We start from the raw sequence: 13815 nt of genomic DNA on the forward strand, positions 1-13815 counted from the left end.
AGGATCGCCGGAGCCCAGCAGGTTGAAGCTGTGGTGGCCGGGAGCGGCCACTGCACTCCAATCTGGGTGACAGAGTGAGACTCCAACTCAAAAAAAAGAAAAAGAAAAAGTTTGCCAACCTCTGCACTATAGAACAGGGAAGGGGGAGGAGGGATTCACTTAGTGTAGAGTCAAGACCACCCATGCATCTTTCTCATGATGACTTAGATGGTGGCAAAAAAAATGTCTGCAGCCCCTTTCTCATTCACCCATAAGTGTGCTGGGCCCCCTGAAAGCAGTCCTGTGCAGAAATGAGAGTGTCACTTTTCCAGACCCCTAACTTCCTCCCATGGGGGACTGCTTCCAGGGTCTGAGGTATGTTCTCTGAATATCCTCAATGGCAACAGATCCCTTGTCAGATTTTGTATTTTAATAGCCAGTTGTCACTCAGAATCAAGTATTGCTACAAGATGATCAAAAACAGCTTCGAATGAAATTCAGGTCAGAATAAATTTCTCATGTACTTCAAACTGGCTTTGAAGGCAACTATGAAAAATGAGTAGCATTGTTAGAATTAGCGTGCAGCTTTAACTGAGTTTATAGTAACGTAACACTCTGGTGTTTGTGAAGTTTTAATGTATCTGATTCAATTCTTACAGTAACCCTGCAGTTTTAGCTCTAGGTTACAAAAGAGCTAGCTGAGACTATGATTAAGTTCCTAACTCCCTTGAGGTCACAGACTTGTTTTAAGTCCAGTAAAACTAAATCCAGTAAGATTTCCATCACATGGCAATGTCTCTCAAGGTGGTCTTCTAGAATGGCTCCTCTAAAAAATAGTGAGTTCCTGGATAATTTCTGTTTTGGTCCCACTGTAGAATCTTTGCCGCCGGGCTTGGTGGCTCAGCCTGTAATCCCCCGCCTTTGGGAGGCTGAGGTGAGTGGACTGCCTGAGCCCGTGGGTTTGAGACCCGCCTGTGCAACTTGGCAAGACCTCATCTTTACAATAAATCAAAAACTAGCCGGGCGTGGTAGCGCACGCCTGTAGTTCCAGCTACTTGGAAGGCTGAGGTGGAAGGATCGCCAGAGCCCAGCAGGTTGAGGTTGCGGTGGCCAGGAGCGGCCACTGCACTCCAGTCTGGGTGACAGAGTGAAACTCCAACTCAAAAAAAAAAAAAAGAAGAATCTTTGCCAACAGGAAAGTCAGAATAGGATCATGCTATGCTCTTCTTTAATGGAGCTGGAACACCGGGATAGGAGGCACAGACTGCAATCTTCCACAACCCACTCAGACTCTGTTTCTCTTAGTAAAGGGCTGCTACAGCTCAATGTGAGACAGAGCCATCCACTCTGCTCCCCTGCACAGAATTATTGTCACAAAACTTCACACAAACCAACAAATTCCCCAACTCCTACTCGACAGATGTACAAAAACAATATAAACACAAGAATGCTCAACGCATACCTATTAGATAGAGAGTAAAGGAAATGAACCGGTGGTATTTGCTGAGAATCCGCAAAGGCTCCTCTCTCTGGACCAGGGTGAAGAAGTAATCCGTCACTGTCTCCCCATAGAAGAAGTAGTTTACACACAGTAGGAAGTACCTGTAAATGGAGATAAGTCAGTGCCACGGGAGCACACACAGCCTCTCCCTTACAGTGAGGCAGTCAGACAGCCCCAAGGAGAGGACAGAGGGCAGCAATCCACTGCCCCCTTGAGATTCCCAGGACTGCTCACAGAGGGACAAGCAGACCATAGTTCCCTGCTCTCTGGTGACACTTAGGTAAGGAGTTTATCTAGAAACCAGTGGCTTCCATTCATTCTGCATATGATATAATTCCTTGAAGAGAGGTAGGTTTCAGAAGAGGGTGGTTTGCCCTGTTCCAGTTAGGAACACATGCACAAAAGACCTCAAGTATATTAACAAAATTCAAAACATCGCTTTCCGGCTATAGAACAGCCACTAAAGAGACCTACATCTTAACCCAGAAGTCAGCTTGTGCTGCTGGGTGATGGGGAAGCATCGTAGGAAGGGGGTGCCTGCTCAAAATCTAAGTACATCAGCTCCCTTCACCATGACCAAGTTGCTAGGGCACAAAACACTACCTTCCAGCCCACTAAGTCATAGACTCAATGCCTGTCTCTCTGCACAGCAGGGCTGACAGAGTCTGTATTTGCTCCTGGTATTCTCAGCATATGCAGGGCTCTGTCCAAATGTCACTAACTGAGAATATTATAGCCAATAAAGCAGAATTTTGGATTAGAAAGGGGTCTCAGACATCACCTGTATGACAAGTTTCTATTTTGTTTTTTGCTTTCAGGCAGCTGAGTTGTCTCCTAAGAGAGGGAGAAAGCAGAGTTTCTTGGAGGGGCCCAGATCCCATGCATTCAGCCTTATCCCTGCCCACTCTGGCACTCAAAGCACCTCTGAGGAATGAGAGCTCCAACATCACAGTCTGGAAACTACTAAGTCTCAACTATCTGTTTTAGAGATGAGGAAACTGAGGTTCAGGGCTAGCAATACCAGCACCAGAACCTCACAATTCCCAGGTGGCTGGGTGGGATGCTGCAGTACTCCCCATGGAAATTATACTGACCTAGAAAATGGGGACCATTGTGCAGAGTATAAGGAATCCAAATACCAAGGCAAACACAGCCATAGATGCAACCTACCTGGTTTCTTTTGAGGAAGATTTCAAACGCCTACTAACTATGAAAGACGCCTAAAAGGTCAGTCACATCGTCTATGAAATCCTCGGGTCTCAAAGGCACTGAGCAAGTCTGTGACAATCATTCCTCCGCCCACACACCATCACTGTAAATACCTGCCCCAAAACACATCATCTAAAACTGCTAAGGGTCTCTGTGGGGTCAGAGAGCTTACCAGCTGAGGGTCCTGAACCAGGGCAGGTCATAGGAGTGATAGACATTGTAGCCAATAGTGATTATCTCGTGGAAACACTTAATCTGAACACACATCACCTGCAGGACACAAGAATTAGAACACACGCTGATTCTCCAAGTCTTGGGATCTTAAAACAGAAACCAAAAGGTCATGAGGCTTCAAGAAAAACCATCAGATTTAGGAAAAATATAAGGCCTACAATGGCTCTGCTCACCTCCTCCTTCGTCTCTCACACCATCCCACACAACAATGTAGCCGTCTACATAACAGGGAATAGATCCAATTTCTCACTCACAATAAAGTACATGTCCTGAGGTTTCAATTAACTTTTTATTCTAGAACCTCCTAGAACTCAACTAATCCATTCCCTTTTTGACTTCGAATATAAATACTTGAAAAGTCTCAACTGCTTTGCTAGCATTCAGCTGCTGGTCACCTGACCCTGTCTAGGACAGTGGGAAGACACAAAGAGCGGCTCTGTGGACTGGTATTTCATAATGAAAGCTGTAAGTCTGAGGGAGGCCCCAGGAAAATGAGAAACAAAACCAAGAGTCACAAAAAGAAATGGTCAGGGTCACAGTTTAAACAGGTAGAACAATAAAGTCAATTTTTAAAACGAAGGGAATTCTTTAACCACAAATAATCGGCCTATGCTAATAACCTTCTGGTTAGCTTGCTGAAAAGTGAGATGCCACGGATGTTCTATGGCAGAATGTTCTGAGGAATCTGGACCCTCTCAACTCCCACAAGCAACCCAACATCTGGTATTTAACTGGACCTGCAGGAAGAACTGAAGGCACAACAAAAATAGTATGAAATGGCACTTACAATTACCATTAAAACCATTGGTCCCAGGTAAATGATGATGAAGAAAAATGCAATCATGGCCAAAGTCAGGATGCCTCTCACCCACCAGTTCTTCCATCTAGGTCAGGGAGTAGAGGAAGAAGGAAAACACCAGTTAGGAATCCAGAAAAAACCAAAGCACAAACCCAAGGCATACAGCTCTTCCTGAGATTCCAGGGCCCTGAGCTCAGTCCTTTCCAGATACACCTTGATGGAGGAGCAGGGCCACCAGTGACAATGCCTCACCTGCACCCAAACTCGGCAGGTGCTCCAAGGTCTTCAGAAATATACACCCAGCTTATGTTTTAAGGAAGGTATCTGGCAAAACAAAGCAAAACAAAACAAAAAATCCCAAGGGGAATGTAGTGCCTTCTGCTTCTGAATCTACTTGGATGGTTTCTATGGCTGACTCTATCTGAAGAAAAAGTACGAATGTTTTTTCTGTAGCAGGATGCTACATTGCACTGCCCATCATTATGAAGCTAATAGCATTAAGCCATAGTAACCGCTACCATAAATATGCACATGGCACTTTTATAAGGACTTGATATATATTTAATCCTTCAACTCAACACAACCAGCTTTTGCAGATGAGGAAATGGAGGCATGGGTCATAAGCTGGCAAATGGTGAAGCTGAGGTTTGAATCCAGGAGTCTAGCTGCAGAGTTCCATGCCCGTAACCTCTGCATAACACAGCCTCTTGAGAGGACAGCTGGAAGGCACATATGGGATCACTCAGATAACACTTTGAGGTCTTAGAATTTGTTTTTGTTCTACCCACACAACTGGTGTTACAAGGACCAAGTTCTCAGGAGCCAAAGTTTTAACCTTAGGTTCACCTAAGTTGAGATGTTTCCCAGTTCTTCCTGGAGAATTTAAGGAGTTATTCACAATAGTTATACATGGGAGAGGGAAAATGAAACTGAACTAGAAGCTTAGACTCCTCAGTGAAAATCAGCACTCCCATTAGTCACAATCCCAGGGACAGCTTCCTGTCATGTGCTGTGTCAGCCGACCCCACCCACCCCCATCCCCTTTGTCCACATTCTTCCATCTCCTTGGATTGCACCTCCCAGCCTAGCCCAGAGCACCCTTTTCTAGGGCCAGATCCTTCTGGTCCAGGTTGTCCTCCACTCCTGGTCGCTGTGCTGGCAGCCACTGCTAAGCACTAGATTATACTCAGTGGAGCACTGGGTAGTGGCACAGAAGGTTGAGGCTGAGGCAAGCAAACAGACCTGCCCTGCATACCCTACCAGAAGTGGGCTCCCTGAGGGTTCTCTGAGGACTGGGTGTTCCATGGTACTTAAACACAATGCAAGACCCCCAACAAACACTACACCATTAACCCAGGTTACCTTGAGGACAAATTGGAAAGGGCCCTGTTGAGGACCTCAGGGGTGTCATCTGCAGAGGTGGGCAGGGGAGCAGATTCCGCCCGGCTCTCACTGTCTGATGCGGTCTCTCCATCTACCTTTGCTTCTGACTCTGATTCCTACATGGCAGAAACACAGAAGATGAAAAGGTCAAAGATGCTGAGCAGACCAAAGAGAAATCTATGCCTGTCGTGGGATGGTATAGACTCCAAACAGAGCCTGAGGACACAGTACAGTCAGGTAATGGGACAGACAGGTCTAGCAGCAGAATTTGGTTGAATGTGCCAAGGTAACCAGACACACTCTGCTGTAAAAGGGGTGTGCATCTGCACACACACTATCTGCTCAACCATGGAGGATAGATCCAGAAGGAAGAAAAATGGCTGCTTTGTATCCAAAGAACACAAAAGGCAGGCTGTGACTAACAAGGGCTTATCCCTGAGCCTGCCAGGATGGTCAGTGGCACTGACCAGGCTCTCTGAGGAGAGGCTACCCCTGGTGTGAGGTACTGCCCCGTAGGCCAGTTAATGCCAACATACCCAAAGTTCTAGACTTCAGGAACACCCCGTGAGGTCACTCACAGTCATATGAAAGACATAACATATGGCCTTCTTGAGTCAATGCTTGAGCCAGGACCGGTACACCTCTGTCCCTTCCCTGCTACCAGGCCCCAAATGTCAGCAGACTCTGCAATATCACTCACACAGAGTTGCCATTCAGGCCCCAGCCATGAAGAAAAGATCTGTAGAAACTCCTCCTGCTCACAGCCTAGGAGAGGAAAACAGAGCATGCCAGCAACAAGCTCTTTATCCAAAGTACCAAGGAACAGGCTATTCTGAATCTTAGGGGCCATCTTACTACCAGGATCTTTTATTTCTTAGAATTTAGAATAGTTGCTGTGAGAAGAGGTAGAGGAGAAATCACATCACTCAGAATTAGTAGCAACACCACTTAGTATTTGTATAACCCTCCACAATTTGAAAAGATTTTCCTGTGCCTGCAGGCTTCAGCAGTACTGGGAGAAAGGGAAGCAGCAGGAAGAGCTCTGCTTACAAATAAAAAGCAGGGGCTCTGGGAAGTCAAATATCTGGTCCCAAGTCTCCTATTGACCCAGCTCTTATGACTTCCCTTAATGAACAGAGCAGTTTCAGATGTTCACTGGCCATTTGGATATCTTCTTTAGCAAAGTGTTTGTCAAATCATTGGCTAGCTTTTCTACAGAATTTTCTGTCTTTTTTAAAAAAAATTATTTGTAGAAATTTTTATGAACTTTAGATTTAAGTGCTTTGTGTCACTAACATGCTGTCTCAGCCTGCTTTAATCCCCACCCTCACTTCAGGGCAAGGTTAGACATCTAGTTACTTGCTCCTAACACTCAAACCTTCTCCCTCCCAGCACTGGCTACAATAGGGACTTTTTTGTAAGTCTTTTGTAAGAACTTTTGTCTGTCTGACTGACCATAGGCTCCCTAAAGATGAAACCATGATATCTTGTTCTCATTATATCCTCATGCCTGGCATACAGCAAAATACTAATGGATGAAAGGATGGAGGGAGGAAGAGAGGAATTAATTCCAGGTACGATAAAGAAAAACCAAGCCCCTGGCTTTATGGAGACAGTTATTTCTAAATTAATTTACAACTGTGATAAGGCCACGAAACAGAGGGTCTTAACCAGCGCAGACTGCTGATACCAAAAAGACAGCTGGCTTTGGTAAAAGAACATAGAGATGGCCTCGTCACTAGGCTCCAAGGGAACAAGTCAGCTTCCAACAATGGGCAACTGCTCCCTACTCTGCCACAGCAGGGCCAGGTGGTTCATGACAAGTCACCCAAGTGCCTCTATACTTTGGTGTCCTCACCCTATAAAAGGGGCCCGGTAAAGGCCCTCCTTACCTGTGGGGATTCCTTGAAGAAATATAACCAAACTCCCACCCAGGGCTGTGTCCTATTCCACCACCCAGAGAGGTTCTAAAAACATTAACACCCCCAGAATTATCCCTCTCCAGGCAGACTAGATGAAGACAAGGCATTCAAAATGGCTTTCCAGTCTTTATTTTAACATTGACACCCTTACCCCATCAGCAACAATCAATAATACCAGGTATGATGCTGCCTGATTATCTGGCTCTGACCCCTCAACCTCGGGGCTTCAGAGCACAAGCACCTGGGCCCCCATCAAGGCTCCCACAGATACTCTCCAGGAGCATCTAGAATCCACAGGGACTGCCCTCCAGAACAGCAGGCGAGAGAGCACTCACTCACACGCACAGAAGGCCCAGGCCGCCAGCACAAGGTTATTTTTAACTTATCCATCCTGTTGTCAAGGAGACTCACAAAGGCTGCTGGCTCCCCAGGCAGGGAAGGGCAGGAAGGGAACCCAGGCAGAGTCCTGCAAGGGGAGGGGCAGGCAGTTCCAGCACTGTGCTAAGAGTCTCTCTGAACCTTCCAGGGCCCTGTTAGGAACACTGAACCCAGCACTGTGTCCTGCAATATTGTCAGACTTGACTCTTCCTTCTTGCAGGAAGGGGTGAAGTAAAGAGAGATATCCTGAGGCAGAAAGTAGTCAAAGGAGATAGCTGTTATAAGGTGAGGATACCAAAGTACAGAGGTACACGGGTGACATGTCCTGAGCCACTGTGACTATTACTACCAACACAACAGGAGGACTGGGATGAATAACTAAGAAATGAAATAAAAGTCTTAGATGAACAAGCCTGAATGAGATGAACTTTCTAGGTTTTTCTTGCCTTTAAGTGAGTAACTGCAGGTTCCCCGGGCCTCACCCCAGGCCGACCGAAGAAGGATCCTCAGAGCCCATCCTGACCTCAGAGCAGGAGACCAACACCTGCATGGACCACCACTCCCCACAGGCTGCAGCAGGGCCGAACAGGTGGAAAGGGTACATATCCCTGTGAGAGGGGAAAGGGCACAGCCCAGAAAGACACACACAAGGAGGGAGGCAAGGAACCAGCTCTCTGGTTCTTGCCCCCAGCCCCCTAGCTGTGGATGTCACAGGGAGCAGGTTGGAGGAACAGAAATGGAAGGGAACGTGGAGGCCTGTGGTTTTCTGGCTCCTCCCCAACCCATGGGCAAAGGCCTTCTGCTGGGGGAAAAGGCTGCTCCCAACCAGGAAAAGGAAGTTGAGTGTTCACGGCAGCTTCCACAGAGGGCCTGGAAGGAGGCAGGGACCTGGAACCTATGTTCCTTCCTACAAGAAAGGTGGTACATGCTGGACATCAGTTTGCTCCTCTGGGGGATGGTGAGGCAGGCAGATGTCAAGGAAAAATTTCTGTAGAAGGAGGCAGCAGCCAGGCCTGGAAGGCAGGACACTCATGACACTTGGCACAGCCCTCCATTCTTAATGAGAAAAGGACTTCCTACCTGTAGCGGTTGTTAGAATGATCAAATGCAACCCTGATGAAAGTCTATGACAACTACAGAGACTGAAGAACACCAGCTGCCAGCTGCACTACCCTCCCCTGCCCCCACCTCTCAGTGACCAGACCACAGCACAGAGGACAGGGTATGAAAGCCTTAAATACCTACACCAGGCAGGCCGGTCACCCCCGCAAGGAGGGTGGGAGGATCATCAGGCCTTGCTGGGGATCATGTGCTGGCAAATTATCCAAGCTCAGCATCTGCCTGCATAGCTTCGTCTTCTCACACAGGCAGACCCAACTCCAAAACGTGTACCATGGTGTCCTAGACACAGAAGTTGCCCAAGACACAGAGGTTGGCCATTGCAGCCACACTCCCAGTTAGCACTCTCTCAAGTGGGACATGCAACCCAGTCTGCATACTGAAACTTATTTCCAATGACCTTAGTCTTACCTTTGTAGTAGACGTGTCAGTACATGTATAGACCTTAATGTGTGTAAAGTGGTACCCATGGTGAAAACATCATATACATGCCTGACACGGCAGTTTGTCAGGGGCCCTGGACAACTTGTTCACAACTGCAATGAGCAGTGCCTGGAGCACAGCAGGTACCCTAAGATCTGATGAACTAATTAGCTAATTAATTCTACTTGGCTTGTCATGGACAAAGGCATATAGACTGAGCTGAGTTATAACAGCACCCACTCTGATTTCCAGTTCACATGCCTTACAAACGCTCTGTCCACCTCCCTATCCCCCACCCTGGCTTCTGCAGCGGCTCTGGCAGCAGGACCAGACTAGGGTCCACTCCTTCCCCACCGGTGGGTGGTAGAGGGGAGGACCCAGCTCTGGGACCAGCAGAGTGCAGCAGGGAGAGGCTGCCCTGCAGCTTCAGACTCATCTCCGCCGAGCTCCCAGGCATCAGCTCCTCCATTCCCTTTCATTCCCAAGGGTCCAGACCAGAGGTTGAGTGGGCCTGACCCTCTCAGATTCTCTCTCAACCACTGCCCAACCTCCCACAGTGCCTTAGCCATTTCCCAAGGGGGTTATAGTGCTGGAATAAACAGGAAACAAGAGTGTTGCTTTAAAAGGAATGGGGGGGAAGCTCCTTCTGCAGCCCCCTTCCATTTGGTTTCCTTAGACCCTCTAGGGAAAGGCAGAAGCACTTAGAAGGACGGCCACATGTAGTGCTCTGAGTTCCAAGGGCTTGGAGAGAGCCATAAACATTTTTGGAGAAACTTGTGCTCTGAAAGCTTCCTCCACCAGCCTTCCAGGACCCCTTCTCCCCTCTCACAGAAGCCTCCCCCCCAGCCCCCAGCACTGATCTGGGGCTCAGAACAGCATAGTCTTTCTTCAGCAGAAGCAAGAGCAGGGGGGTGAGTTGGGAAACGATGTTCCCTGTGGTCAATGTCTGGCTTTCCTGGGGAAGGACACAGCCTAGTGTGGAACAACACTGTAGAACTCATTTTTACTACCAGCTCTCTAGGCGGAAAACCTCAAGGTTAGGCTGTACCCTGCCTCCTACCACACCCTCTTAATTCTCAGGATTTCCTGCAGGCCTGATGGGCTCATAAAAGCTTCTGAGCCACTGAGCTCCGTGGCTCAGCCTATAATCCCAGCACTTTGGGAGGGAGGGGTGAGTGGATTGTCTGAGCACGCGGGTTCGAGACCCGTCCAGGCAACTTGGCAAGACCTTGTCTCTACAATAAATAAAAAATCTAACCAGGCTTGATAGCACGTGCCTGTAGTTCTGGCTACTTGGAAGGCTGAGGCGGAAGGATCGCCAGAGCCCAGCAGGTTGAGGCTGCGGTGGCCAGGAGCGTGCCACTGCACTCTAGCTGGGGCAACAGAGTGAGATTCCAACTCAAAAAAATAAAATAAATTAAAAAATAAAAATAAATAAAAGCTTCTGAGCAGCATCCTCTATAGCTCCCTTTTAGGCATCAGTTGGTGTCAGGGGCCCACCCTCCTACATTGATATTTCTCAAAACTATGCAGTGACACCAACAAGTGTAGATGGTCGGAGCTTGACCCAAAAACGTGTGGCTGTGGCCAGGGCTGGGCAGAGCCCATGGCATTGTGTCAGTCGGGCTCCAGGTAAGTGGGACTCACCCTGCCCCACATCCAGTGTCTTTAACAGATGCTGACTCACTTTTGTAGCCTGTTAATGAAAAAATATGAACTCTGCTCATATTTGCCAAAGAGAAACTAAACAATGGGGAAAGTGGTACCATCCATTAGGCTTTCCTTCTCTTTTTTCTTTCATCAAGAAAGTTTCATTAAAAGGTGGAGTTCAATGCACTGACAGATTATATTTCCAACAACTTTGTCCTTGGCACTGGCACTGCATTCAAATTCAAAGGTTTCCTTTATTGAGTGACCCCACAACTCACACAAACTATGTTTTGCACTGCTTTATATGCAAATTAGAAGCCTTCTCCAACAGAGTCATCAGTCTGAGCCAAATCTTTCTGCTAAATACCACATCTGCCATCTTCTAAACCATCCCTGTGGCCAGTAGCCAGGGCAACCAACTACTCCACTTACACAGACAGGGCCCTCTGAAAGAAATTGCCAGAGACAGGTTTATCCTTCATAAGGTCCTTAAAAAGTATTAGGGATTATACCCTCTCAAGGAAAAAGCCAAGTAGGCTTTTATGTGAGTTCCTACTGAAAAAATATCTATAAAAGTGTGAGTGTAAGAGAGCATGTGTTTGGGCAATGTTAGGAATAATAAATATTTCTAGCCCTGTCTATTGCTAACCCCATTTGACGAGTACAATCATCTGAACAAAGGACCAAAAGAGCCTGGAATCATTCCCCAATATGGCCATTCCCTCATCTGAAGGAGTCTGGAATCATTCCCCAATATAGCCATTCCCTGTCCTCCAAAAGTCTCATATTTGTAATAGGATCCACAGAAAATGCATTCAGCTACCCAATGAACACCTTTACTTCCACTACCTCTCACAGGTACCAGAGAAAGGACACCAAAATACATGTTGTGGTAGATTCAACTTTTTAAAATCTAAATCTGGCTCTGAAGTCATTTTTGCCTCCAGACAAAGCTATTTACAAAGGACCACAGGGGCCTCTGTAGAGGACACACCACTGATGGCCAAGGACACGCGTTCCTAGGACAGCCACAACGGGAGATGGACATGTGCTCGCCATGACCTCTCCTGTCTTCTCACCTCTACCTCACCACATTCCTGCTCACAACCATCTAAGCAGACACAAAAATGACTTCTGACAGCTCATCCAACCAATGCACTTTCTTCAAGGGTAAACTCTGGAAGAGCTGTCAACACCCTATGTGCCCTCCTGTGCATCATTCCTAAGCCACAGCAACCCAATTTCAACCCCATCCATTCTACCTAAGCAGCTCTTCCAGGTAACAATTACACCTTGGCCGTGAACCCACCAGTGCCTATCAGTCCTCACCTTTTTCAATCTCTCAGCAGCTTCTGACGCTATTATCAAAAAACACTCTTCCTTTGGTTTCCAAGCAGCACATCCTCCTGGCTTTCCACCTGCCTCTCTGGCCAGGTCATCTTTATAGCTGCCTCTTCATCAGCCTGTCCCTTCAATTGAGGGTTCCTCAGAGATTGGTCCCAGAATCCCTTGTTCTTCTCCAACTCCCCAGTCTCCCTGAGTAATCTCATCCATTCTCAAGCTTTCTGTCTCTTGTTGAGCTGCAGGCCCATATATCCAAATGCCTACTAGATGTCTCCACAGATACCTAAAATTCTCTATGTGTCCAAATCTCGTACTGCGTGATTATATTAGCAAAGGGTATTTTTCCCTCTGACTTTTCAAGGGAGAAATGTGGCCATCACCCTTAGTGGCTCTTCCCTCAGCTCATAGATCTATTTGTCTCCAAGCCTGTTTATGCTATCTCCAAAACAGCCTTCAGCCACATCCACTCCTTCCCACTGTCCCTTTTCAATCTATTAATTCAAGCCAACAGCATCCCTCTGAGTAACTGCAACAACCTAACTTGGTCACCTCGTCTCTAGCCTGAAGTTCACTCCCACTTCCACTTTTTTTTTTTTTTTGGGAATTGGAGTCCCACTCTGTGGCCCAGGCTGGAGTACAGTGGCATGCTCATGGCCACCCCAGCGTCAACCCGCGGGGCTCTGGCGATCTTTCTGCCTCAGCCTTCCAAGAACCTGGAACTACTGGAGCGTGGTACCACATCCGGCTAATTTTTTATTTATTGTAGAGACGAGGTCTTATCAAGTTGCTCGGGCTGGTCTTGAACCCACAGGCTCAGAAAATCCACTCGCCTCAAGCCTCCCAAAGTGCTGGGATTACAGACTGAGCCACCAAACACAGCCTTTTTTTTTTTTTTTTTTTTTTTAAATAGAGACAAGGTCTGACTATGTTGCCCAGGCTGCTCTCCAACTCACGGGTTTAAATGATCCTCTGGCCTCAGCCTCCCAAAGTGCTGGGATTATAGGTGTGAACCACTATGAATGGCCACACCTCCACTCTTGACACTACAGCAAGAAGACCTTCCCAGAAAGAAATTCTACCATGTCACTCCCCGTCTTGAACCCCTTCCAGAGCTCCCCGGTGCCCACAGGATAGGTCTAAACTCTAAAATGGGGTACAAGTTTCTTCAGGATCCGGGTCTGTCCACTCTTCAAGCCTCATCTCTTGCAGTCATTCCAAACTGGAGTCAATTCCGAACAGGATATACTTTTTCATCTTGAGGGCTTTTGCTTATATGTTCCTACCTGTAACAGTCTACAAATCACCCTATCCTGAAACCTACCTCTCTTCCAGCTAATCCTAATTTGTATTTTAAAAGACCCCTTTCTCTCCAAACCTCCAACTGCCTGTGTGTCCCACTGACCCCTGTCCTTCCACATGGCATATTCCCCACATGGCATGTCTCTTCCTTGAAACCATAATCTCTGTGAGATTTCTCACCACCGTACCCCCAGCACCTGGCCTGATGCCTAGAATGGAAGATAATAAGTAGGTTTCACCACATCTGCACAAAATCTCCAAGCATTCAGAGAGATTCCTGAGTGTGCTAAAGGGGCTGACACAGTTGAGCTACATACAGCACAGGTCAGCATTTTCTGCACTCTTAATAGTACTATAGGAGGCATGTCAGGACTGTAACCAGCTGTCCCACTGTTCACTCTCCTTTGTCTTAGATATTTGTGGTCAAATGTATCCTAAGTGATACTAGGGATTCCAGAAAAAAGGACAGGATTTGAAAGGACAAGGAAAGTGTGTCTGAAATCCAGTTTTTAGGAATGTAAGGCTTTCTAATTCAAATACCTGTAAGTGCAGTGGGTCCCAACCTCTGCACAACT

The 13815-nt window shown here is 47.2% G+C and overlaps 1 protein-coding gene across 1 annotated transcript in view; it reads right to left on the bottom strand.

Annotated features, from left to right (window-relative positions):
* Window positions 1-13815, bottom strand: part of CDS2 (CDP-diacylglycerol synthase 2) — a 58805-nt gene that overhangs the window by 11375 nt on the left and 33615 nt on the right. Inside the window, exons 2-5 of the mRNA XM_008062796.1 lie at window positions 5085-5221; window positions 3711-3807; window positions 2862-2959; window positions 1442-1581 (exon numbers count right to left, since the gene is read on the bottom strand). Coding sequence (XP_008060987.1) covers window positions 1442-1581; window positions 2862-2959; window positions 3711-3807; window positions 5085-5221 — 472 coding nt within the window. The remainder of the gene's footprint in view (window positions 1-1441; window positions 1582-2861; window positions 2960-3710; window positions 3808-5084; window positions 5222-13815) is intronic.

The sequence above is a fragment of the Carlito syrichta genome, unplaced genomic scaffold (genome assembly GCF_000164805.1).
Source record: "Carlito syrichta isolate Samal-C Ts95f unplaced genomic scaffold, Tarsius_syrichta-2.0.1 Scaffold305831, whole genome shotgun sequence".
Lineage (NCBI taxonomy): Eukaryota > Metazoa > Chordata > Mammalia > Primates > Tarsiidae > Carlito > Carlito syrichta.